The 27,906-nt window shown below is 38.1% G+C and overlaps 1 protein-coding gene across 3 annotated transcripts in view; it reads right to left on the reverse strand.

Moving 5' to 3' along the window:
* BNC2 (basonuclin 2) overlaps positions 1 to 27,906 on the reverse strand; it is a 314,550-nt gene that overhangs the window by 98,616 nt on the left and 188,028 nt on the right. For all 3 annotated transcript variants that reach the window (XM_037797011.1, XM_037797010.1, XM_037797009.1), the window contains one exon: positions 17,038 to 17,273. In XM_037797011.1, coding sequence (XP_037652939.1) covers positions 17,038 to 17,273 — 236 coding nt within the window. The remainder of the gene's footprint in view (positions 1 to 17,037; positions 17,274 to 27,906) is intronic.

Below are 27,906 nucleotides of genomic sequence, written 5' to 3' on the forward strand. Positions count from 1 at the left end.
GAAGACATATATACCATTCATACATTTATTCTGTTGGAAAGGATGCTCAAATTTTGTGTCATTTCAAAAAGAATACATATACAATGACTAAAAGGACTGTCTTTACAATATATACTATAAAAGTCTGATGATATTCAATACCTCAAGATATTCAATCTCTTGCCTGTTACTCAACACAACATAGTATTCTTTGCAAATTGCTTTACAAAGTGTTCTTATATTTAGTATCTATATATTGCTCCTTCACAAGTATTATTGATATAAATTAGTGGATAAATAACAAATCAGCCCTACTCAATATTTATATAATATTTACTAAGTGAAACTGATTCTAAAATGTATTTCTATAAAAAATGAAAGAACATTATGGAAAAACAGTGACAACTTTTCCACCACACAACACTGATTAATTTAAATTCTACAATCTTAATTTTATACTAATATAAAATAACATGTGTAGAAGGTGATACACTTATCTTTCATAAAGAAATCCAATCCAACAATTTTAACAAAAGCCAAACCTTGACTAAAATAAATGGCAACCAGATTCATAGCAAAACATATTTGAACTGTGGCAAAGGCAAATCTAAAAAGTTTGTGAAATTTAAGCTATCAGAGACTCCTCAGGTCTAAGAAACCACAACTTATACCCAGGATGCTGATGGGGCCTTCAAAGCAATATGCTCAAGTGAATAAATCATACATGAAAGCCATATACTTCAGCATTCTTTTATAAAGTCCCTTTTTTAAAAGTATTCCCCTTCTAAGGGTGTTACCCGTTTTAGGTCCCAGATACTTTTCCATATGGGAAATATAATGCAGTAAAGCTTCCTTCCATCTGGTGCCTTGAAAAACATTTATGGAGTTTTACTGTACATCTTTGATAAGTGTGATACTCTAGACATCTCTTTGTCAAAGTTATCCCAAAATGTGAACCTTAGAAATCTTAGAAATCATAATTTATATTAGCCTGGTTCCAGGTATAAGGTAGAGAGGACAAAGCAGATGGTGCTGTTAGACAGCTCTTCTTACTATCCTACCAAATCTGAAATTACTTTCCATATGAGGAACCTACTAGCTCAAGAAGTCTATCACTTCCTTAAATGTATACAATATATATATATAACTATGATCAAATAAGCAATGCAATGAACATAAAATTAAATGTAGTTGGTGAGGGAAACTAACAAAGGGAATAATTCCAAACTCGATGCTCCTTATTTTAATAGGCATCACAAATTTAATATAAAACATCTATGTTTTAATTGGTTCAAATACTTCCCAAGTGGCTTTGGCACTTGAAATTCCATGGAGATCATCTTGTTCTGAGTGAGTGACTTCATGGGCAGCTTTTCCAAAATACTTTTGATGGGTTTAAAAATGAACATCTTTGGATTCTCACTGAAAGAATTTTTAAATGTTTTCATTAGCTTGTCAAAACTAACATAAATTCTTAATTTAAGAATTAAGAAATTGGAAGGAAATGTGTCTTCACTGTTTAACTTCCATGATTTAATAAATAGGTGATTTTTCAATAACAGACTGCAAAACCTCATAATTCAGACTAAAAAAATGTTTTAAATTCAAAGATTGCAGGATGGGTCAAAAATTAATTTTATATAGTCAGTCATTTAATCACAGAGTTTGAATTAATATTATAACCAAGACTGCTGGGGAATGTTTAAAATTCTTTAAAGCATTAACTTTTCAAGTAAGCTGGAAATATGTACAAGGAATCCATTTACAGGTAACTAACTGAACTTACTATACATCATACTTATGTATTCACTAGAAAACGTACCCCCAAAGAACTCTGCTTTCCTTTGTCTTAGCTTGAACCAACAAGATACTGTCTCCACTAAACTGAAAGCTCTTATAGAGTGGCATGGTATCTATTTACCATTTGTATATTTAGAACCCAGCACATTTTCTGCCCATACCAGTTATACAAGTAAATATTTGTGGAATGAATACATCTTAATGAAATCCCGTAATAGGGGAAAACATAAATGAACTTGTGACCTAATGGGATTTTCAAAAAGGAGAGCTGGATCAGATTAGAAATAAAGGCTGTACACTAAATAAACAACATATTCAATCACGTATTTTAAATTAGCAATACTGGGCACTATACAGTTAATTTCCATTCGACTCTTCTGACTTGCCTGGAAATTTTCAGAATTTCCTCCTCAAAGTTTTAGCTAGATCTGTCTCAATTCATATTTTTTGTTAAACATTAATATGCGTAGTAAAAGAGGTCATTTTTTCTCTCTCTGACCCTCCCACCATACAACTGCTTGATGTTTTTATTTTGTAACTCAAAGATGCACACACAGTAAGGAGAAATTAATCTGAATTCTCAAGAATGCAGAAGTTTACAGAAGCAAATCTTTGCATACAAAATTTTGTATAAGGAGAACACCAGAATTTTAAATAAGGGAAATTCATGGCAGGAGAGAGAAATCTGCTTATGTACTGAAATTAATAAAATTAATATTTGAACATTATGCCTCAGACCTTTCATTAATCCAATGACCTACTTATTAATTTGATATGTTTGTGTTTTCTCATACCATATATAAAAACATGCATATTATGACTGTGTACATTGAGTTGATAGGTCTCTATATGTTTAAAATTAAAACAGAGGTAAATAGAAATATGTTCCCATGACCACCAAAAATTATCTAAAACTATGATTTACAGTAAACCAAGTATTGCTTAAACCCTTAAAATAAATTTTGTAGATGGTTTTTCCACTGCCTTATTTTAGAGGATTGTCCTTATAAGACACACTTGCATAATTGGCTACAAAAATGCATAAGCAAAGGGAGCTAATGGGCTTGCTTAATTAAAATGTAAAACTTCAGCATCTTAAATTCCATTTATATGATTTTAAAGGACGCTTCAGTAAGTCACTCTCTTGACAAGAGCATTCAGATTGCAGAGAAGGCTACAGCCGCGTTAATGACATTTACCCCCTAATAAGAGCCGTTCACACTTCATGGTTTTTCCTTGTTATTGCTCAGGACAGACACTAGCACCTCATTGAAAGATCAGTGCTGCAAGGGAAAAAGGCCCCCTGAGACATCTCAGACTTGAAGAAAAGCACTAAATCAGGTGATGCTACAAAGATGACATGTTCGATTCTCAGGGGTTCTCACTCGTGCCTGTGGCCGTGGATTTGAGGCAGTTAACACAGAGCCAATCAGCACTCTGCCCTAATCCCAGAAGACAGGGCCATCCTCTTCCACAGCGGGCACAGTGAGGGAAAGGAGAAAAGAAATAAACTTCCTTCAGGTGCCCTAAATCTGGCAGGATCCAAGTGTCTTGTACTGCTCTCAGTTAATCTCCATCGATGTGTGGCTGAATGAATAACAGGCTGACCTTTTCACCTAACAGACCACAATTTGAATCTAACGTAAAGTCACCGGAGGATCAATGGACAGAGACACTCATATTTTACCACAATAAAGCACTGCAAAAAGAGAAAGGGGGAAGAAAGTTGAGTGTGTGTGTGTGTGTGTGTGTGTGCATGTGGGTATACATGTTTACCATGGTTTCCCCAGCTCGGCTATTATGAACTGGAACCCTGGATTCAGTACTGAAAAGCTCCCAGCACTGCGCCTATGGATCTCAAAATCTGGCACAAGCCCATGGCTACTGCAAGGCAGACATTCCCTCACATGTCAATATGTGGAAAAGCAATGCCTGCTGTGACGGAATAATGGCTGGCTCAACGGAATACATTCCACACGAACTCTAATTCTGGCAGAGATGACAGGACACAGAGACAAGCAGCTCTTAATTACTTTTTCAAAGGGAATTTAAGATTTTGTTGTTATTGTTATTTAAAATTTCTAGACACGTGTACATGGTTAAAAACAGGCAAACAAATGAACTAATTTAAGGTACTTTCCAGCAACCTAATTTTGTGACTTAGCAAAACACAATAAAATAAACAGGCTTAATTTTAAGGGATAAAAAATCCATGGGATAGACACACTATTGTTTAAAGGTCAATTTCTCCGAAGGCTGGCCTAGCCTGACCATAAGCCAGTACTTCCAGCGGCCTGTGTTTCAAACATTCTGCTCTCCAGCACGCTAAGGAATCTGAAAGAGCCTTCCTTCAGAAATGCATCCCGGAGAGGATGCACTACGTACCAGAGGCTTCAAATTTTCTACTACATTTACTCCAGTGCTATTTTTAAGACCAAAACAAGAAAAAAAAAATCCACAGCAAGAAAAGCATATTAAAATAAAAATAGAAAATACAGTGACCACATTACTCATACTAACTAACTAGAAAGTTGCCTCTGACACTATTATTATGGCTTTGTTAAAGAAGGAAAATTACATGAGCACAAGGAAACCAGGTTAAGGCAATTCCTTACACAGAGGACTGCAGATTCTCAAAATCGCTGAAAAATGTTGTTTTATTTTTTTCTGTAAACTGAAGATGAGTTTCTGAGAAAGGCAATGTTTACAAACCAATATCTCATTCCCTTATATTTGGGACTTCTGTAGTATGGTCTATTGCAACCATTCAACAGCCATTTCACTGTTGAAAAACAAACCTAACACTGTCCCATCCATTCTCCAAGTCTTCTATTCCAAATCCACCTTGATGAAGAGAAAATAAGAACAACAAAGGAAAAGAGGATAGTCAGTTGCCACCAAGAAACGAAAACAGTTTTTGGATACCAAGAGGACCTCAAAAGTGGGTTTCTGCCAAAGTCACTGAACTGAGCCATAATGGTCTTTTCAACAAATGGGGCTGGGAGAGTTGGATATCCATATCCAAAAGAATGAAAGAGGACCCCTACCTCACCCCCTACACAAAAATTAACTCAAAATGGACCAAAGATCTCAATATAAAAGAAAGTACCATAAAACTCCTAGAAGATAATGTAGGAAAACATCTTCAAGACCTTGTATTAGGCGGCCACTTCCTAGACTTTACACCCAAAGCACAAGCAACAAAAGAGAAAATAGATAAATGGGAACTCCTCAAGCTTAGAAATTTCTGCACCTCAAAGGAATTTCTCAAAAAGGTAAAGAGGCAGCCAACTCAATGGGAAAAAATTTTTGGAAACCATGTATCTGACAAAAGACTGATATCTTGCATATACAAAGAAATCCTACAACTCAATGACAATAGTACAGACAGCCCAATTATAAAATGGGCAAAAGATATGAAAAGACAGTTCTCTGAAGAGGAAATACAAATGGCCAAGAAACACATGAAAAAATGTTCAGCTTCACTAGCTATTAGAGAGATGCAAATTAAGACCACAATGAGATACCATCTAACACCGGTTAGAATGGCTGCCATTAAACAAACAGGAAACTACAAATGCTGGAGGGGATGTGGAGAAATTGGAACTCTTATTCATTGTTGGTGGGACTGTATAATGGTTCAGCCACTCTGGAAGTCAGTCTGGCAGTTCCTTAGAAAACTAGATATAGAGCTACCATTCGATCCAGCGATTGCACTTCTTGGTATATACCCGGAAGATCGGAAAGCAGTGACACGAACAGATATCTGCACGCCAATGTTCACAGCAGCATTATTCACAATTGCCAAGAGATAGAAACAACCCAAATGCCCTTCAACAGATGAGTGGATAAATAAAATGTGGTATATACACACGATGGAATACTACGCGGCAGTAAGAAGGAACAATCTGGTGAAACATATGACAACATGGATGAACCTTGAAGACATAATGCTGAGCGAAATAAGCCAGGCACAAAAAGAGAAATATTATATGCTACCACTAATGTGAACTTTGAAAAATGTAAAACAAATGGTTTATAATGTAGAATGTAGGGGAACTAGCAGTAGAGAGCAATTAAGGAAGGGGGAACAATAATCCAAGAAGAACAGATAAGCTATTTAATGTTCTGGGGATGCCCAGGAATGACTATGGTCTGTTAATTTCTGATGGATATAGTAGGAACAAGTTCACAGAAATGTTGCTATATTATGTAACTTTCTTGGGGTAAAGTAGGAACATGTTGGAAGTTAAGCAGTTATCTTAGGTTAGTTGTCTTTTTCTTACTCCCTTGTTATGGTCTCTTTGAAATGTTCTTTTATTGTATGTTTGTTTTCTTTTTAACTTTTTTTTTCATATAGTTGATTTAAAAAAGAAGGGAAAGTTAAAAAAAAAAAAAAAAAGAAAAACAAGGAAAAAAAAAAAGATGTAGTGCCCCCTTGAGGAGCCTGTGGAGAATGCAGGGGTATTCGCCTACCCCACCTCCATGGTTGCTAATATGACCACAGACATAGGGGACTGGTGGTTTGATGGGTTGAGCCCTCTACCGTAAGTTTTACCCTTGGGAAGACGGTTGCTGCAAAGGAGAGGCTAGGCCTCCCTATATTTACGCCTAAGAGTCTCCTCCTGAATGCCTCTTTGTTGCTCAGATGTGGCCCTCTCTCTCTGGCTAAGCCAACTTGAAAGGTGAAATCACTGCCCTCCCCCCTACGTGGGATCAGACACCCAGGGGAGTGAATCTCCCTGGCAACGTGGAATATGACTCCCGGGGAGGAATGTAGACCCGGCATCGTGGGACGGAGAACATCTTCTTGACCAAAAGGGGGATGTGAAAGGAAATGAAATAAGCTTCAGTGGCAGAGAGATTCCAAAAGGAGCCGAGAGGTCACTCTGGTGGGCACTCTTACGCACACTTTAGACAACCCTTTTTAGGTTCTAAAGAATTGGGGTAGCTGGTGGTGGATACCTGAAACTATCAAACTACAACCCAGAACCCATGAATCTCGAAGACAGTTGTATAAAAATGTAGCTTATGAGGGGTGACAATGGGATTGGGAAAGCCATAAGGACCAAACTCCACTTTGTCTAGTTTATGGATGGATGTGTAGAAAAGTAGGGGAAGGAAACAAACAGACAAAGGTACCCAGTGTTCTTTTTTACTTCAATTGCTCTTTTTCACTCTAATTATTATTCTTGTTATTTTTGTGTGTGTGCTAATGAAGGTGTCAGGGATTGATTTAGGTGATGAATGTACAACTATGTAATGGTACTGTAAACAATCGAAAGTACAATTTGTTTTGTATGACTGCGTGGTATGTGAATATATCTCAATAAAATGATGATTAAAAAAAAAAAAAAGTGGGTTTCTGAAACAATTCTTCATGAATTCAGTAGCTGCTTACCTGCCTTTTTTAAGCCTGAGGTTTTTTATTAGCAACAAACGCCAAGCCTGGGAGCCATGAAAATCATTAGCTGCTCTCCTTAGAAAGAGGTGGCGATATGAATCAAGGGGAGCTTCTGATGAACAGGCTTGGGACTGCCTAGCCACACTCACCAAAACCACAGCTCAGTGCTGCTCACCTAATTCAAATTCAACCCCCCACCACAGCCTGTTCACACCTCTTTCCAACACAGCATTCTTCCTGTATGGAAAATGCATGTCCCATACTTTCTATTGAGAAATAACTCTTCTTTTTTAAGAATCTCCTCTTTTAACAGTCTTCTAGAATAATTCTCTTTGTCAGTGGTCATGTTGATTCCACTAGCAAATATATTGGCCCATATTCTATTTTCCAACTGCTGTTGGAATTATGTATATGGTTACCATCTGTGAACCAAATCAATTTGTCTTTCCTTATGTTTGTTTCACCTGTAAGAATTTAGCAAAAGTTACCAGAATCCCATGAATATCCTCATCTCACTTTCTACTTTTCACAGCCCTTCATGATCTCATGTAATTCTTGAAACATAGTTCACTCAAAAGAAATGGTAGACTAGGGCTGGGCCTTGAGAACATTCCGTGAATTTTTGTTAAAGTCATAATAGTTCAGTTCCTGTGCAGGTCACTATCATACTCCACCCGACTATTCTGGCAAACTGGGAAACAGCAGAAAAGGATACAGTGGCTCTATCAAAATGAATCATAAAGCATCTGTGCTTTGGAAACTTTAGGGGTGGGGAGACTGGGAGTTTGCTCTACTTAAGGAATTAACATTTACTGAGTTTCACTGTGTATCGCACACATTAATAAATCACTTCCCTTTATCCTCAAAACTCCATTTAAAAGAGACCACCAGGAAAATGAAGCTCATAGAAACCAAACCGGCAAGGCTAGAGAGCTAACTGGTGATAGAATAAAGTCTGAGTCCAAAGCTCAGGACTTTTGCATTCTGATTTCATTAAGAAGGCGGTGGGTCTATTTTGGAGACCATAATGTTTAATCAGTGCGACCACAGAGAATATCAATGTCAGGTAAATGTGAACTGGTTCTAATAAAACAGCGACTGGCCAGCGAGTTGTGGGCCTATTTCTACTCCTCAAGGAGCGTGCAAAAACCCTCTCACGTCCAGCGCACAAATCCTAGTCCATCAGTCCCTGCATTCCTTCCTGGAATTAGTGAGCTAGACATTTCAATTTTGCAGGGTAAAGGAACAGATATTTTAATTTTAACTATGAACAAAAGACATCAAACAATGTCCTTAGATATATAGTGTTTATGTTCATTGTTGTCCAAATAGATGGAGCTTCAGAAAGAGATTTCAAATCCCTGTATTCCACTTACAACTTTAACCTCACCTGAGGCCTTCAACCACATTAATTTTAAAAACCACCTCTCTAATGGGGAGGTTAGGAGGATTGCCGAGATAATGTTTGTAGAATAGTCCAAGCACTCTGGAAACTGACACTATAAATTCAGTCCAGTGTCCTGAACCATCTAGCTTTTGAATATTCCTGGCAATGACAGGAGGATCATGACCATTCACCCAAGCAATTTTTTCTCCCGAAAAATTTTACATATTGTAGGCATGATGAAAGGACACATGCCACTTTACGTCAGGGTGCTGATAATCCAATCTTTAGTTTGGGTCAAATGATCACAAAAAACACATTAGTGGTCATGTGTCTCCTCTGTGTCAATGCTATTCCATGGGTCATCTGTACACTCTCGTATTTTTGATTATATAACTCCCATTGTTTTCTTTATGGTTCGTTCAGTGTCAGCTTTCTCAGAGCTGAGCTCTTGGATACCTAGCACAGAGTAACTGATCAATAAAATTTGCTATTTTAAGGACAACTTGAATGAGTTTATACCTAGATCCACTTATTTTCTGCTCAGACTTTTACAAAAAATCTGTAAGATTAGAAAATACCCATTAAAATAGTTGCCTCTTTTAAAAATAGGTTTTATTTTATGCAATGTGGTGAAAGCCTAGCTACTATAATCATTTTGACAAATTCATCAAGTACTTGATTATGTGTCAGGGGCTTGGAAAGGGATTGGGGGAGCTGATGAAATGGAGGAATGCAAAGGTGGTACAACTGATGTGTCATTTATGGAATAAGTCAGTACTTAAAACCAAAAACATGCACACCCACACCCACACTCACATAATATAGTCCTAGTTAACATCAATCAGATGTTAAATTAACCCTTCCTTATATTAAGCGTCATCATCTACTTACCAAGTGGCACTGCTAAATATTTTATTTGCATCATCTTATTTTATCTCCACAATAAACCTATGAGGTACTATTACCTGTATGAGTATCTGTTTTAAAGATGAGGAATCCCAAGCATAAGTAAAGATATGCATCTAATTTCACCTATCTAGCAAGAACCAAAGCCAGGACTCAAACCCATGAACCTGCTGTAACCACATACCCCTGCTGCACTAAGCTTTCCTAGTCAAATGCAAAATTATGGCTATTCCAGCAAACCCGAGGGTGGCAGAGACCTACACTCATCTACCGTGGTGCTGAGGACTGCTGGGAGTGGCCACCCGCTGGGGACTACGTGTCCTGGCTCCCCTCAGCCACATGGCTGAGGTTTAACTTCTGATCAGTGACATATTCCACTTCAAAGCTTGGCCCAGGAAAGCCTCACACACCCTCTCTCTTCCAGCTACCAGTGTAGATGAGGAATCTGAGATCCAAGAGAAAGGCTAAGGCCACAAATTACCTCCCCTAAATCACCTGTGAGAGGAAATATCCACCAACCAAGGAATGCTGACTGATCTTGTTGACAACGGGACATAAACCCCTATTGCATTGGGCTACTAGTATGTCAGGGTTACTTGCCAAATCAATAAGCATTTACTGTACTGATATTGACCAAAGCCTAAAATTATTACTATATTTTTCTAAGTATTTGACATCTGTGGAAAAAAAAGTTCAGTACCCTCTATTTTCCTTCTATAAATGCAAAGAGAAAAGTGAAAGAAAAAAAAAAAAACACTTATTAAGAGTTTAAAAAATGCTTTCATGTACATTATTTCATCTTTTTAGCCACTGTGAAAGGCAAGTGGGGTGAAAAGGATTATCTCAATTTTAAAAATTAAGAAACTATAACTCAGAAAGGTAAAGTTTTCCATCCTTACATAGATGATCAGTGGCAGAAAGGAGACTTGAACAATCCTCTAACTTGATATCCAGTGCTCCTTTACCCATTCCCCATTAGGGACACCGTCTAACTTCATCTGCTTTTATCAAACTAGAAAAGAGCTACTTCATCTCTGCTCTACCCCTCCATATGATACGGTTGAAATCTAATTAATTATATACAAAACCTTTTTTTTACACTCAAGTACAAAAGACATGTATTCCTCAGAAAGCCAAGTCTAAGAACTGAATGTACACTGAAGTGTTCATGATAAATATCAGCACCAGAGAATAAATCTGGCTCTTTGAAAGTTGAGAGAAAAAGGAGTCAAAGGAGATATCCAAGAAAAGGAGCACAAAAGAAGAACCAATTTCACCTAGTTTTGCCTAAGTTTAGACATGCAAATTATCTGCCACTGAACACAAGAGGGATCTTAGGCTAGTCAGGACCCTCATGCCTTCTCTCTTCCCCAAACAATGCCAATATCACATATTACATTCTGAAAAGAGAGCCATGGTAGTCTTCAAAAACTCAAAAAACAAAGAGTTTCCCATAAAGCCAGGGATCTGAGTTCAAATCAGAGTTAAAAACTTCCTCCTTGAAATGTAAAATGCTGTAGCCACTGTGGAAAGCAATATGGAAGATCCTCAAAAAGTTAAATATAGAATTACCATATGATCCACCAACTCCACTTCTAGATATACACCCAGAGAAAGGGAAAAAAGGGTCTCAAACAGATACCTGTAGACCAATGTTTAAATTAGCATTATTCACGATAGCTAAAAGGTGGAAATAACCCAAGTGCCCATCAACAAATGAATGCAAAAACAAAATTTGGTACATACACACAATGGAATATTATTTGGCCATAAGAGAGAATGAAGTTATAAGAGATGATGCCTCTTGGAAGAATCTTGAAAACACCATGCTCAGTGAAATAAGCAAGGCTCACAAGGACAAATATTGTATGATATCACTTATAAGAAATGACTAGAAATAGCAAAAAGTAGATTAGAAGTTACTGGGGGATGGGGATAAGGAAGGGGGGATGTTTGTTTTTTTAAAAAAATAGACAAACCTTCCTTCCATCCAATATTTAGTAAGCCTGTTATATGCCATGCTGGGTGCTGGGAACCGGAAACTTTAAAGTGGCTAGACAAGAGGATATATAGTTCCTATTCTCAGGAAGCTTACGGTGCATTAATTGTGCCAATTAACTGGTTCAGTGGATCATGGGAAAGTCACTTAACCTCTTTAAGCCTCAACTACTCCAAACATTAATTCCATAACACTATCTACATGAGGATGGTATAAGATTCAAAGAGCTAACATATGTGAACTTGCCCCACAAAGGACTTTTTAAATACAAGTGTTTCTACCATATGGATACCACAAAACACTTTTTCTACATAGACCACTAGCTAGGGGGTGCAGGGACCTTTGATTCTCTTCTTACTGCCTTCGATAGCCCAGATGCTGTTACAGCAATTAGTTTTTGGGAATACTGAAGAAAGACCAAGGACCTTTTGACCAATTGACGTATTGGACATGCCATGAGCTCCACGGTGAAACATGAGACTGTACCAAGTTAAGCAGGTTTATTTATCCATTAATTTAGTGAATATTTATTGAGTGTCCAGAGTTTGCTGAGTTCCCTAGGGAGGAAGCCAGGAAAACATTAACAGTTGACTTAAATGAATGATTTTAAATAGTGATAAGGAGCTCATAGGAAACAGAATCCTCAGACAGAGCCATACCAGAAAATACTTAGATTGGCTAAAGGACTCTGTGGGAAATTGGGACTTTAGCTGTCACCTGATGGGCAAGAAATTGCCCACACATAGAATGAAGTAGGGTAGAAGTAGTCTCACCTGCAAAGGTCCTGAGCTGGAGAAGAGCCTGTGTGTTCAATAACTGAAGACCTCTGGAAAGCCTGACAGGAGCAGGCTGTGAAGTGGGAGAGGTTAACAGAAGATACTCACCTGTTCCCACCAGCCCTTTACTGCTCAGCTTCTTTCTCTTGCAAATGGGTATCATAAAGCTCTCGAGGAGCAGCAGGTGAGGAGCAGCAGGTACATAGAGCCTTCCAAATGTAAAGTGAGGTCTCCCAAACACCAAGGCCTAAGAATACTTTGGGAAGGGCTCCTCTAAAGTGTTGATTGGTCTAGTAAATTGGACTGTCTCAAGACACAGGTGACTTGGAATGTGTATCACTACTCTTCCTCCAGCAAAGCTGCTGATACCTGAGCTAATGATTCAGAGTGTTTGATATGACTCCCTGAATTCTGGCAGGATCCATTTGCAAAGGGGGAGATTTCCACAGACAGGCTTAAGGTATGAGTCCAGGCAAGCCAATTACAGGTTCAAATTAAAAAGAGACAGTGCAAAAACTTGATTTTTAAATTATTAAATTCAATAATAACAATTACCTATATTCTTAATTCCTAAGTCAAAGACAGACGGAAAATGGGAAAAGGTTGGGATGTTGCCTTAATTTGTTTTCAATAAAGTTACCATGAGATACCAACTTGAAATAAGAATTAACAGCAGAAAAAACATCTTAAGCTCTCTTATAATTAGATTTTAGGATGTAATTCCCTATTACCATTTTGAGGGTTAACGCTTAAGGTTTACCTGACATTTTCTGTACTTCCAAATGAGTATTTTAATAAGTCCACAGGAGAATATTGTGTTCTTTATTTTTAAAATATTACCTGATTCTCATATGATTCTAGTCCAAGTGACGCTATCATTTCACACCCAGCTGTCTAGCTTATGAATTACACAAATGATCTTGTAAGTGAAAAGTAACTTTTTGTCAAATCAGCAGAGAAGCCTTGTCTGAATTGCCAGTCTTTAAAAATGAATCAGTGGCATCACTATCATCTCCCTTTTTCTTTTAAAAACCTTCTCATATAACCTTTCAAATGAGAGTTATGAATGGCCTGCTTCCCTTTTCTACCCATATCCAAAAATTCAAAATAAGGTTAGAGACCTGCTCTTCTTCCACATTCAAAACCATCTCTAAGAGTCAGGAATAGCTGTGTATACATAAGGGATGCAGATTTGGGCCCAGAGACGGTTAAATTAATATCCTGGCTTGACCAGTTCAACCTACAGTACATCTTCATTTGCCCAGTAACACAATCTATAGCCAACTGCTAACCAGGTCAATATGTGGTAAGACTAACAGCCACCTTAACTTGCCTTGATAATTATTCTCCTTTAAATGACATAATATTCAATATACTGTTGTTCAGAGCAATAATGCTAAAATTGATGCCTTGAGGGCTACAAGACAATTGAGTTTTAGCCAGATAAAATGGCTGGTACACTAATCGTGCATTATAGGGTTCCACAACCTTCAAATGCACATTTTATATTCTAGTTTTACAAAAATGCTATATATAATTATATTCAAAGTCATTCATGCATACCTTATCACTATTACATATGATTTTTAAAATAACCAATAATCAAATAACATTGATTTAGAATAAAAGGGTTTATTTCTATAACCTAGTTTTCTTGTTTCCTTTTTTATGAGCATTTTCTCTACTATGTAAGTGATAACAGTTTTATGCCCTTCAACTTGTTATTTTTCTAAACCAAGAACTGTTTTCACAAAGAACAAGTGGGTGATAAATGCTGAATGACAAAAAGCATCATTTAAATAAAATCCATATTACATCAATTCTATCAATAAAACAAGACAGAAACTAAATGTAGAGTTCCTCTAATGTAAAAATCATCTATGATTTTCTCAAAATGTCAATTCTAGACTCTGAATGTAGAAACACATTATACATTTTAAAATTTGAGACACTGTCAAAAATCTATGTTAAATTAACAAAAATTAATTACAATCTAAGTATGACAATAAATAATAGTGTTCTTAATATGCACTATTTCACCCCCAAATAAGGGACTTTATAATTTTAGTTTGTGGTTTTTCTGGCTTTTCCTTTCATACTTATTTTTTTCTTGCAATTTTGCATGTTTAAATTCTGAGCCCTTATACTAAAAAGAAATATTATGAAATTTATATAAAGCAGATATACTTTAAAGGAGTACATTTTCTATACTTGCCTTAGAGACATGTTGAACAGTGTTGAGAAAAACTTAACATAGAAAAAAAAGAGCAGGCATCAGTCAGAGCAAAACAATAGGACCATATCATACAACAATTAGCAGGTTCCACAAATTCCATGGCCATCAAAAGGCTGCAGTGAGCTGGTGTGTTAAGAAGGCACATCATCATAGTCAGGCACATATCTATTTGTTTCAACAGAAAGAGACTAAGATACTCCAAGTATCTTAGACAAAACTATAAAAGTGGAACTGAAACACAGCATTGATGATAGAACTAGGCATCATAGAAGAGGTAGTAAACATGGTACTGGATTGGGGATCATACTTTCAGGCTTTCAAAGAGTGTTGTTAGGTCAAGCTAACAGTTCCAATCAAAATTCACATGTTTATTCTTTTGTTTAAGGTAAAATCCATTCAAAATGAACACAAATAATCACACTGCGGAAATGCTGAAGATCTGGCTCTGTATGTGTCTCAGGACTGGAATAAGCAGGAACAGTGAAACTGGTTCTTCCCTTTTTTTCCCCGCTGGCTCCTTCCTCCCGGACCTTGTGCCCCCTGATGTCCCCTGACTACCCAGAACTTATCTATCCACTCACCCCTCTGAAATTTCCCACTCCTGAGGCAAATGAGATAATGCTTGTGAAAGTGCTCTGCCAAGTCAAAACATAATACATAATCATTACTATTATTATCATCATCTCATCTTCTGGGGCCAAATTTTCTGTGCCTTCTACACTGACTTCTCACTAAATGATTATTCTCTTAAGTAGTCATGGGAGCAGATTCGTTATCACACCTCTCCTACCTTTCTCTACTTCCACTCAGCATTCTTCCACTACTTTCCTGCTTTTATTAACAGAGTACACTTGTTTCAGGTACCACACAGGAGAATGGCAGGAATTTGCATGTTTTATGCCAAGTTAAAGAGGTAGAGGGAGTCCTGAGGCTCCCACTCATCGCATACTGAATGGTGACCAAGGTCCTGCCTGCACACAATTTCACACAGGCGTTAGACCTTAGGATATGATTATATATAGCCAGTACGTGCTACATGGGGCTGGCACAGTCAAAAGCAGTTGTTTTTGTCAATTTTCTTGGTACTATCTCTATGGTAGTTTGCGCTATGTACCCCAGAAAAATGTTTTTTAAACTTAATCCATTTCTGTGGGCGTGTGAACCCACTGTAAGTAGGACCTTTTGGGAAGGTAAATTTGGTTAAGGTGTGGCCCACCCCAATTAGGATGGGTTTAATTTCTATTACTGGAGCCCTTTATAAGCAGAATGATATCCAGAAAGATAGAAAGATAGCCAAGATGGAGTTGCCCAAAGCTGAAAGTCAACGGAACCTGGAAGAGAAGGGAAAGGACAAGAGAAGCCACCATGTGCATTTCCAGGTGACAGAAAAGCCAAGGACCAAGGGTTACTGGCAGCCAGCCCCAGAACACTTATGATCTTTGGGAGAAAGCATCATCTTGATGGTGCCTTGATTTTGGACTTCTCTTAGTCTCAAAAACCATGAGTCAGTAAATTCTCATTGTTTAAGCCAATTCATTGCATCGTACTTGCTTTGGCAGCCAGGAAACAAAAACAGTTTCCATAAGAAATTTCAGAAATTGCTTCAGATTCATTCTACCTTCTCAAATTCGAATACCCTTTGGAGGGATTGGGTACTTCTTTATAATCCAGGGCAATATTTTTGGTTACAGTGGTTTCCCAACATGCTTTTCTTGACAGTTAGCCATCAAGGTTTATAGGATTATAGGTGGCCATAAAAACATTTCAGAGGCAAAGTACACATTACAAAATGATCTATGACATGCAGGAAAAACAGTGAAACAATGAGATGGTGGTGGTGGGGTGGCGTAGGGATGCTGCGGGCCTCCCAGGGAAAGGCTTTAGGCTCTTACCAGATTGGAAGTGCCACTTGATACAAGGGAGGGGCTCAAGGCTGGAAGAACAGGTGCTGCGAAGGCCAAATCTATAACTACGTCTGCATGTTTCAGAATGCAGATCTCTGAGGGCTGTGATGTGAGGGTTTACTGGTTATTAACCAGGAAGTTTATATGGGTTACACTTCTTCCTTTGATTTGGATGATGAAACAATAAATAATAAGGGTACACAGAAAACAAAGAAAAACACCATACCTACAAATTAAGTGGTGAGAAAAAGCCCTAATAAACCCAGATGAAGTATAATCTCAGATTTTCACACACCCATCACCCACCTCAAAGCACCCTCCCTTCTAGCAAGGCTAGAATAAGTCTTGGAGAAGCCAAGAAGCCCGTGTTCTCAGGAGAGTTGAATTCAAAAAGGTGCAAACAAATAACACTAGGAAACTGTCCACATTTTCCTCTAACACACACCACTGAGGCCAAATGCCAGTCCACAGGGACAGCTCTCCTTCCAAATTCCCCCAAAAGTTTGCCAAATGACCACCTTAACCAGAGGAGGGTGTGCATCCCCGGTTCTCCAAGGGGCAGGAAGAAGACAAGGTTTGCCGAGGGCTCTCGCCCAACCCCTCCATGAGCTGGCCCAGACACCAGCAGTCAAAGTCGTCCCCCTACCTGAAGGATGTATCCCCGAACGTAGTCCCGCAAGGTCCAGCCCAGGCCATGCAGTATATGCAGCACCTCCTCCTGCTTCAGGACACTGAAGAGACGGTCCAACAGGATCTTTAGCCGCACGGGCACTGCCTGCGTCCCATAGAGCATCAGGCTGCTGATGTCGAACACCACGTTGGACTGCACAATCTCCACTTGGGTGGGGTGGTACAGGTGCTGCGTGCTGAGCTTATCCAGGGCTGTGTGGTCCCACCAAGTTCCAGAGGTGGGGAGCAGGGAAGTGGGTGGGAATACAGAGATGGAGAGAGTGGAGACAGAAAAATTGGAAACAAGTTATTGGAAGTTGTCAGGGCTCCATTTCTACTGATGGATGATGGCCACAGATGTTTAAGGAAGATTTTCCAATGTAAATAGTTCTCTTCCCACCTGCTCCCTATTTTGTCTTTTTTTGGGGGGATTCACTAGTTTATTTGTTATAAAAGCACACCACAGCAAATACAAAACACATTCGACTTTCAGAAAGAGAGCCACTGAGGATGTTTTAAATGATTATAGCTGGCTCTAAAAACCCGACTAATTAATTTGCTAATTGAACTATGGAACAACTCAAGCTAACATGGTGCTAATGTCCTTCTTTCCTCCCCTCAAGAAAAATCCTCAACTCAAGCCATGAAAGCAGGCTCAACTAATTTAACTGTATTGAATGAGATTCATACCTTATAATACCTGAATGGTTTAAAGAGGAAGACAAGCATGTTCTTTAGAACATAGGAGTAAAAAGCCCAATTTAGAAGAAATAAGGAAAGCTGACACATCTTTGTTGTGGGTGAAGAATTTAACTCAAATTAAATTAGCTAAGGCGGATTATCCAAGCACTTATTTCTCCTTATTTTTCCTTCTTGACGTTCACCTTTTAGATATTTTCATTTTCACTGGCATGTCCTATAAAAGTTTCTCAGAAAAAAAGAAATTCAAATCACTCATAAATTTAATTTAGTCACTTTATTAACATCTCTGACAAGGGTTTGTATCAGATAGAAATGACAAAAATCAACTAAAATTAAAATTAGGAAATTGTTGTATATTCAGCTAACTGGGTTTTCTCAATAGAGAAAACTGAGAATTGAACATTCTGAGAGCAAATATTTTTAATAAAACAAAGCATCTGAACAATTGGGCTGTTTTCCTCCTCAAATCTAAGAAATCACATCTCTACCCTGGAACTAGAAGCCAAGATGAGGTCTTAAATTCTAATCCCATCTATATCTGTGATACAGAGAACCCTACCAGAGATATTGTAATTACATTTTGCCTCTGTTTCACCTAAGTCAAAAATTAAGATAATATTGTCTTATCTACAGGCCTCAAAGAGATGCTGCAAAGATTAATGAGATGATGAATGAGAGGTGCTTTGAATCCTTAATGGAATACAAAAGGTATTATACTAACTCAGAATTATACACATTTGCCCCTTCTAGAGATTAAAAAAAATAAGTATCTGAGCCTGAAAGAGTTCACCTAATCTCATGAGTCAGGCAAATGGATATCACACAACAACATCCAAGCTAAAATCATAACCACAACTGAAAGTTTTGGTTTTCTGCAAGTTCTAAAGCACTCTGTGGCCTTTTTCACTTGCTCTCCTAAACACCTTATCCATTATGACCTAGGCTACAGTACATGTGCACTTAGAGCAATTCCTATTTTAATATATCAGTATTTCTGCAAATTGATGTAGGTATTTAAAAGTGCATACACACACTTTTTCTTTTCTTTTCTTTTCTTTTTTTAGTAATTTCAAATGTATTTTTTCAGGTCTCTTCCTCCACTCTCGTTTCCTCCTGACTTGTGGTCACTAGAGAGTTCATGTACTCTTGATAAATTGCTTTCTTACATCCACAGTGTAAAGGCCCTTATCATTTACCCGCTGGCTTCATTCAACACATTTACTCCCAGGAATACTTTGTCAAAGAGTTCGGGTTTCCTCATACTTCATTTCTTGCAGCTGATTTGTCTGATCTTTCCTATTCTAGTGGTTAAGTCAACTTTGAATAAATAGCCTTAAAAATTAATTTAACGTTTGGGAAAGATAAGGGATTCACAGGCCTAGGGATTGACGTCTTCTCTCACTCCACAGGGCATTTAGACTGCAAAACAGCAGGAAAGGGGTATTTTATTCCCGTTCTTCTTCAAGTACAGCTTAACTACCTGGTCTTCCAATGAGCGGCTGATCCATGTATAGAATCTAGTGACCAGAGAGGATAACTGAAATCTGCTCCTACCACTTTACCCTTCGTGGACATTCCTGACCCATTTCAAACACTTCACAATACACACTTCTATGGCCACGACAAATATGAAATTGAAAAGGTTCAGCAGAGGGGAAATCAAATGACATTAAATCCTGGCTTTTATGCATGATCTTGGCACCCTGTATCCCTGCATTAAGTACACGTATGTCTGTGTACAAATGTGTTCAAGTGGCATACAGAATACATAAAAGTGAAGCCGATCATGGTGAAGATAGAGTGGGCATGGATAAAAGAACTTACAACCACTTTTCATTCTCTTCCTCAAATCATTTAAACATCTCTGAGGGATGGGTAGGGTACCCAAAAGCACAGTTTGAAAAGCACTTTTCCATATGTTAAGATGATATTGTTTTGTCTGCTCTGCATCTATTCCCCTTCATTCTGGTAAAGGCAACTGGAATTCCCTTTGGGGAACCACTCCTACCCTGTACCCAGTACCAGCATCTCATGGAACTGAATATTCCTTAGCCAGGACTGGAACACCAATATATCCTAGTTCCCTGCCACAGCAATTAATTCAAGAATGGGCAAGGTACCTATGTCTGGACAGTAAGATGAATTCAGGATTTTGGTTAGAACTACTGGGAAGTTCTTCTCTTTCCTCGGAATTTGTAGCTAGTAGACACATTTGAGAATGGGAATATCATCAAGGAGAGTTGGGCTGCAAGATAGGCTGAGAAAGACCAAGTGCTGACGATTTTGATCCCAAATATCTGGCAGTACCTGAGGCTGATAACATTCCTGGAGTTTTCAGTTACATTAGCCAATAAAACATTTTTTTTTTCTTTTGATTTGGTCAGTATGAAGTGGGATTCTGTAACTTGAAACCAAAAGAATAATACAACTACCGTGTGGGGGGTACTTTCCCAACTGGCTCCAAGGTAATTTCAAAGTAGCTGTCAGAAGTTGAACTAGAGATAGCTCCAGGCCAAATGTGACTCAATTTCTCTGAAGACTAGAATGAGAATTCTCTTAACAATTTCATATCTTAAATTTATAAAGGGTGATGGGAGCCTTTAGTAGCATTAATAAAAACTGGGGGCAGGAAAGGAAATGCCCAGTTTAAGGACCAACTACATGGCAGGCATTATTGTAGGGGATTACAATTTTTTTCTTTTAATCCTTTAAAACACACACACACACACATGCACACACACACACATGCACACACCACTGTATTACTGTTCCACCTTTTCAGAGATCACAAGCTCAATGAGGGTAAGTAACTGGCCTTAGCATCACTTAACCATTTCTCCAAAGAAAATTCTATTTCTACCACCTGATCAGATAAAATGGTCAATAAGAAAAGTCTGGAAACTTGCAAGTCTTCATCATGTTGGAAGTCCCCAACTCCTAGCAATCTGGGCTTTTTGCCCATCACTTTGCTGAAACAAGCATTTCAAAGGTCACCTTACTGTGAAATCAAATGGCTTTTTTTCCTTCGTTATTCTCCATGATCTCTCCATAGCAGCTGACCCCATTGATCACCACTCCTCCTTAACTGCTCTCCTTCTTCATTCATACATACATTCATTTATTCTTTGGCACTTAATAACATCACTGAGCAAAGCACTGTATGCAGATGCAAAAATAATTTATGTTTTGGTCTCCACCTCCAAGTGTAGACAGAAGTAGGCAATATAAATCCTGCAAAAGAGATGTGATAAAATACTGTGGTAAAAAGAAGAGGGGGCAATTCTCCTGGGAAGGCATCTTCTTGCAAGATATCTAGGAATGCAGCAGGCCAGGGAGAAAGAGAGCACTCTAAGTGGACAGAACTAAGGCAAAATCACCCAGAGGGCCTGTTAAAACACAGATTACTGGACCCCTCCCCCCGAGTTTCTGATTCAGTAGATCTGGGGTAGAAACCAAAAATTTCCATTTCTAAGAAGTCTCCAGTTGTTGATGACACTGCCAGTCAGGGACCAAACTTTAAGAATCACAGAAGACTGAATATGCAAAGAATGTCCAACACTTGATGCAAAATAGTTGGAGGTTAGTCCACAAGGGTTGGGCAAGCTAAGCTGTAAGGGGTCTTAATCCTGAAGGCAAAGACATCTGAGAGCTTATAACAATTTCATTTCTTCTTCATCAGATATAGAAAATGCTAAACATTTTCCAGGATGAAAATGATTTTGAATTTTGGAAATAAAACCTGAGCAAGCCTTCAGAAGTTTCAGGAAAGCAATGGTTGTCATCTTGGGGATCATAACATATGCCCAGCAGTAACCCTGCCTGAGGAAGGTGCTGAATGTACCTTAGCTGCAGAGCCACAACCCCCTAGAGAAGAATATTAGAGGAGGAGGGGGTCGTGTTTAGTTTGAAAAATCACCACAGGTGAATCTGACACATAGGCCTCCACACACATACTGTGCCGAAATCACAGAGCTGGAGGTCAGGGATGGCTGAGGGCCAAGTGAACAGAGAAATATTCTGCAACAGCCAAGTGGGAAATGCCTTAACTCTGTGGACTTCATACTATAATATGCATAAAAACCCTGGATATGCACAGGCCTTCCAAGACGACGTACGCAGACATAAGAACTTAATTTCCAGATACTGAACTTGCACAGTTACTCTTTCCTAAAACAGAACCACCTGAGAATAGGCTGCATACTTTTGCAGATTATCCATTCCCATCTCTCCTTTGGAAGCTGTACCCTTCCTACTTTACAAAACAAAGGCATACCCCCACTTATCCGATACACAGGGCACTGGCCCAGCGTATAAAACTCTCTCCTGAGTGTCAAAATAATATTTGAATTGCTTTGGGAAGATGAGCCAGGGTCACAAAATGGTTGAGATTTTTCAGCTTGGGGGATTTGGAGGTACAATCAACTGAGATGCAGGGGAAAGGAAACACCCGGCTTCCCAGACCAGCTGCCTCTCCAACTCCCCTCCTATTATAATCTGCCTCTGAAATTTCAACTTCCCACCGAGGACAATCTGCTTCTGGGAATCCAAATACTCCTACACTATGCAGGTGATACTTAATCTATAAATTTAGCACTACCCAAGTCCCAGGCCTCTAACTCCTGTTAAATGTTGCCACACCATGCCCTGCTATTTCCAGTTGCAACGCTAAAACAAAAAATTCTCCATAATCTCAAACAAATCTACTTCCCTTTCATTCAATCAACATCTATGAACACCCAAACATGTGCCTGACCCCTACCACAACGAATAGCAGAACTAAGAAACTCGGCCAAGGTGCTTGAAATTAGATTTGTTTTTCAGTTATTATCTGATTGGATATGTTATAGGTGCTCACTGACAAAAAAAAAATATTGTAAATTCAAGACAAAGGAAAACAAACAAAAAAATATATAATCATCCATAGTTCCACCACACGAATCCAACTAATGTCCCCTTGTTGATGTATTTACAGCCACATTTTTCAATGCATAATTTTATACAGTTTTATATAGTTTTCTAACTTAACATGTAGCAGGAATATTCAAAAGGATCTCTGACTACTCCCCCTTGTTGCCTATGTAATCAGTTACTTGTGAGTGCCTGTAAGTTAAATTCTTCCATTGTAATTTCTCCTGGATCAATCCCTCTTTTCTGGCCTAAGATCTACCACTGCAGGCCAGTTTTCAGACCCTCATAACTGTGCAAGTGACTCCAGTGACTGTTCTCTGTTCTCTCTGACCTGATAAATCCTATACACAACCCTCAACTTAGTCTTCTCAAAATACAGCTTAGACTGTGTTTCTTCTCTGCTCAAATATTTCCAATAGTGTCCTCATCCCCACCACTCCAATTTTTAACCTGGCACATTACACTGGACAGACTGACTGACTTTCCAGCCTGACTCTCCCACGAGATCCCACTGCTCCAACCTCAGCACTACCTGCCACCGCCTTTCCAACACTCCTAGCACTTTAATATTTGGTCACTAAATGAATATTTCCAGGCCCTATGCCAAGTGTTAGAGATTTAGTGGAGAACAGAGCAGGCATGATTTGGGCTCATTTGAAGTTGATAGACCAGTAAGGAAAAAAAGACTTTTTAAAAACACACATACACATAGAGAATTGTGAACTGTGTATGTGACATCAGAAAGCAATCGAAAGGAGGGTGGGTATTCCAGGCAAGGCCAATGTGCATGGGACACATAAGCCAGGGAGCGCAGTACAGGATGAGGCCAGAGAGACAAGCAGGACCCCATCATGCAGAGTTAAATTTTTCAGATTTTTAATTTCCAAAGCTGTTCTGCAGTACCATTTCTCTTTCTTATTTACCTCTTTGACTGCCTTTCCTTTCCAGCTTCAAGTTCCATTTTCTTTTCCCATGAAGCCTGGAGAAGTCCCCTCATCTGAACCCAAACTGTCTCCACAGCTATGGCACTTGCGTGTGCCGATCACTAAGACCCAAGCATATGCTGCCTATTCGCTGGGGTCACTTATGTGCCTATTTTATCACGACAGTTTGATTTTAAGCAGTGACCATGTCTAAAACATCACTCAAGGGTGTTCAACGATCCTATTGCCGAAGGGATGAACACAGTTAAGTGTACACAGAATACGGAACAAAACACCATGACTGTGCTTGCACTGGGAGGGTAAACGTATGACTCCGCTGTGTCACCAAGTTCTTAACTGCATCCACGACCCTGTCTCCAGCCCTCCCTTACTCTTTACAGCCCTCCAGAGAAAAGCATGGAAGGGTGATTGTGCCATTTTTGAAGGAGGGGTAGGGCTTCTGGTTGGGCAGGAATTTTAACTAAACTTTGCATCATTTATTCCATTTCCTACCACTCCAAGCCTTATCTGGGGGCCTACAATGGAACCCTACGTAAAAACAGGCTGGAAGTCTAGTAGAGCTGAAGAAAGCAGGTTAAAATCAGAGTGCACCTTACGAAAATGGTCTTAGTAATAGTACAGATCACTAGATTTGTGATCAATTGCTAGACGGACAGTCTCACAGCTATAGAGAAAGGTGTAGTACAGATCCTGAAAAGAAGTCAGAGAACAGTCACAAAATAAGACTGCAAGGATCTACAATGAAGGATAATTTTTCTTTTGTAAAAACCTGGAAGAGGGGGGAGAAAGGTCAAACGGATGATTTAACCTCTTTTTCGGATGCAGAATTTTATCTGAGAAAAGAACAAGCTTTAACTGCACCACATGGTTACTAGCTAGAAAAAAAATTTCATAAAATAAGAGCTTCTTAAATTTTGAATTAGGTTAATAAAGGAACATAATTTACCTGAATTTCTTTAAAATGCCAGAAACAGAAGCTTTAACAGGCAATTTTCTGGTTATAAAACAAAAGGGAAATTAAGGCCTGGCTGTAATTTCAATTAACATTTTGACAGAATCTACAGTGTTGTAAGGGAAAGTGGTGGCTAAGCCACAAAACTAAAAAAAAAAACACATAAGACTGGGTGAACAAAACTCATTTTTGTGAAGAAGAGAATTACCATGAGGAATTTCTGTGATTCATTGATATAAATGTGTAATGTAAATGTAATGTAAGTATGAAATGTAATGCAAAGTTTGTAACAAATATAAATAATACATACTTTTACATTTTCATATTGCTAACTTAAAGAACAAAGTAATATCCATTGTAAAAATGAGTTTTCAAATGTATTAAATAGTGAAGAGAGCTTGCATCTTTCAAACGAAATGTGAATGAATATATTTTATTTCAATTTTCAATAACAAGCATTACTCCCCAGCCCTTCAAATAAATTAAAACAAATGTAAACCTGTAATTCTACAGACTTCACTTCCAATATTTTCTGTGAAGGTCACAGAAATAAGAACATATTCAGATACTTTTTTTTCTTAATGTAAGAGTATAAAAGTGCTTTTCACAGATCCTAGAAAATTGGCTCTCAGTGATGGTTTATAGTCCTTAGTTTTCCACAACTTTTTAAAAACACAACTTTCTTTAAAAGCCAAATTCAAGTTACTTAGGTGGTTTCCACAGGAATATGCTTATTTCAGGCCCTGATATCCAGTGGATTCCATCTAATGAGCTGTTCAGCCACAGCAGTGGGGAGAAGCTGACAGCCATTCAACAAAATAAGGAGGGAGCGAAGTGGAGTGGTTTTTCAGAGCCCCCTACTTTGCAGAATAAAACAATGAAAATTTTGTATGAAAATTATCTTTTCAATTTACTAATTTCCACTCCTGCACTGGATACTAAAAAAAATTAAATGCTAATTTGACACAATATTACAAGGATAAAAGAAGCCTTATTCTTTCATTTTGAGAGAAAGACAAGTGAGCCTTAAATTGCAAGCCTAATTATTTTGAGAACTCCATGTCTCTTACTTCAACTCCCTTTAGGATTCCAAACTATAATAGCATCAAGTGGTCAGCTTTTAGGCACTCTGGGTCCTAGGATGCTTTTTAAATTTCCAATAGATTAACATTTAACACAAGTTTTTAAAGGGATTGTTTTTACGGAATTCTTTCCATGATTACTTTTAGAGTTCTAAAATAAAATTGTCAGTGATGAGATTTTACTAGAGTAATGTCTGGAGTCAGATTTTTAAGTTTTGATTACTTATAAAAAGAATATTGTTCTCTTCTACCTCAAATGCCCAGGCCATAACCTCTGAGTTTATGAGGGTGGCGGCTCCTCATTCTTGCTAATATGACCAATAATTTCCAATTATACCACACTTTATAATATGCACACTATACCCAATATGATGATATGTCATTTCAATGTAGCTAGCCCATGAACTTCTACAGGTTTAATGGGATTTTGCGTATTTAGAATTTCATCATAAAGGGGCCCTTTGGAATCATTATAACACATCAATCCTTTCCCATTATAAGAGTCAGCTATCTCACTAGGCAAGAGCAGCAGGGCTCAAGGCAAAGGCTTAACCTACCCGTAGACTGTAAGCTGGATCCTAATAAAAGCCTTAGCATTTAGGGAGAATATTAATAAATGGCAATGATGACATATTAAAAACTTTTTAGTGAATCGGGATCACGAGGGAGGGCAATGATTGTGATTAAGAGAAAAAAATCCTTAAGACTGGAAGTAATATTTAGATCTGCACATTTTATTCACTACTTTTGGGGGAAAGAACTATGTAATTGGGAGCAAATTAAGTACAAAATAACTCATGTTCCATTTAAGTCACAACTTTCTAACTGTAACTGTCAAGGTTGAATTAATTAGGATATTTAATACCAAGGAGAGAGAAAGCTTGCTTCTAGAAATTTTCTTCAAGAAAGAGGCAAAGAACCGACATGTAGCTGAAACAGTTGATCTCCAAGCTTGGTGATAAAAACTGTCAGCCCTTACGTGTGAAAGGTTTTTTTTTTTTTTCTTGAACAAATAGAGTGCTGGCGTTTAAAGTGGAAAAAAAAACTACACTTAAGCCGCCACAAACCCTGATTACATTACTATACTTTATATACCAATGTGAATGGTCCTTGATTTTTTTTCTCCATGTCCCTCAGTACATGAGGAATAGTATCTGAATACTCTCATGGATCACTATGAATGTGATTTTAAACTCTAGGGAGGGAAGGAGGACAAAAGTAGTTCATCGAGTAAGTCCCCACTGTCCTATGGATTTTAATTATCCCCAGCTGACATAGAGCTTTGAGAGAACAGGGATATACACAAACAAACACCCACAATTAGTCCAAGGTGGAATCTGAACTCCACATGAGACTATACAACTAATATTTCAAACTGATTGGCATTTCCCCCTCTGTGGCCTTATGCATAATAAAGTTTTCACAACAGACTTTGGAAATCATTAAAGTCTGACTGAGGCACACATAAAAGTGGACTGTCAAGGCTTGGTTATTCAGAAGCTCACTCTCTTAGCTGGTAGATTAAACAGGCCCTTGGTTTTGTGTCTTTCTCTCCTTTCTCTTCCTTATATGGCCTACTTTGGAGGGCTTGCGTTTGCTTATTTGCAGCAATACCAATGGAAAGTGTTAAGGGGAAAAGAGAAAATGTAATCTACAAACTTGACAGATCTAGAAAGAGATCTGGAAGTAAATCGACTTGCTAAAACCAGGTTTGGGAATTACTATTATTACTGCTCTCCCATCCAATCTCCAGTCACCAAGGCTAACTGAAAGTTGGCCAAACAAACCCTACTTTATTCAATTTAGATATCAATCAACTAAATGTACACTGACTATAGAATATATTCAATTTAAAAAGTAACTTGAAATTTGCTACTTTAAACAAACCATGTAAGTCTTTTTTATTAAACAAAAAAACTAAACTATTTACTCTTCTGTGAGAGAATAAACACATTACCTTATATCATTCATTTTAAAGACTTAATTTTCTCATAACAGCATGCATCTATATAAGACTATCACTAAGGAAGTCTGTAAATGCAAGGCATATTTATTATTTGATAGAACATATACTTTAAACTCAATTAGATGTAGTGAGGAAGTATTTCAAAATTGACAGAGAGCAATGGAGAGAGCAATGATACAAAAAGTCCGTATCTGGTGGGAAATACCAAAAAAGAAAGAAATGATTGTATTCAATCTTTTAAAAAAAAAATTTACATCACCTTTGTGTCACAAGTATTTTTCCCTCCTTCCCC

This window comes from Choloepus didactylus, chromosome 10 (genome assembly GCF_015220235.1).
Source record: "Choloepus didactylus isolate mChoDid1 chromosome 10, mChoDid1.pri, whole genome shotgun sequence".
Lineage (NCBI taxonomy): Eukaryota > Metazoa > Chordata > Mammalia > Pilosa > Megalonychidae > Choloepus > Choloepus didactylus.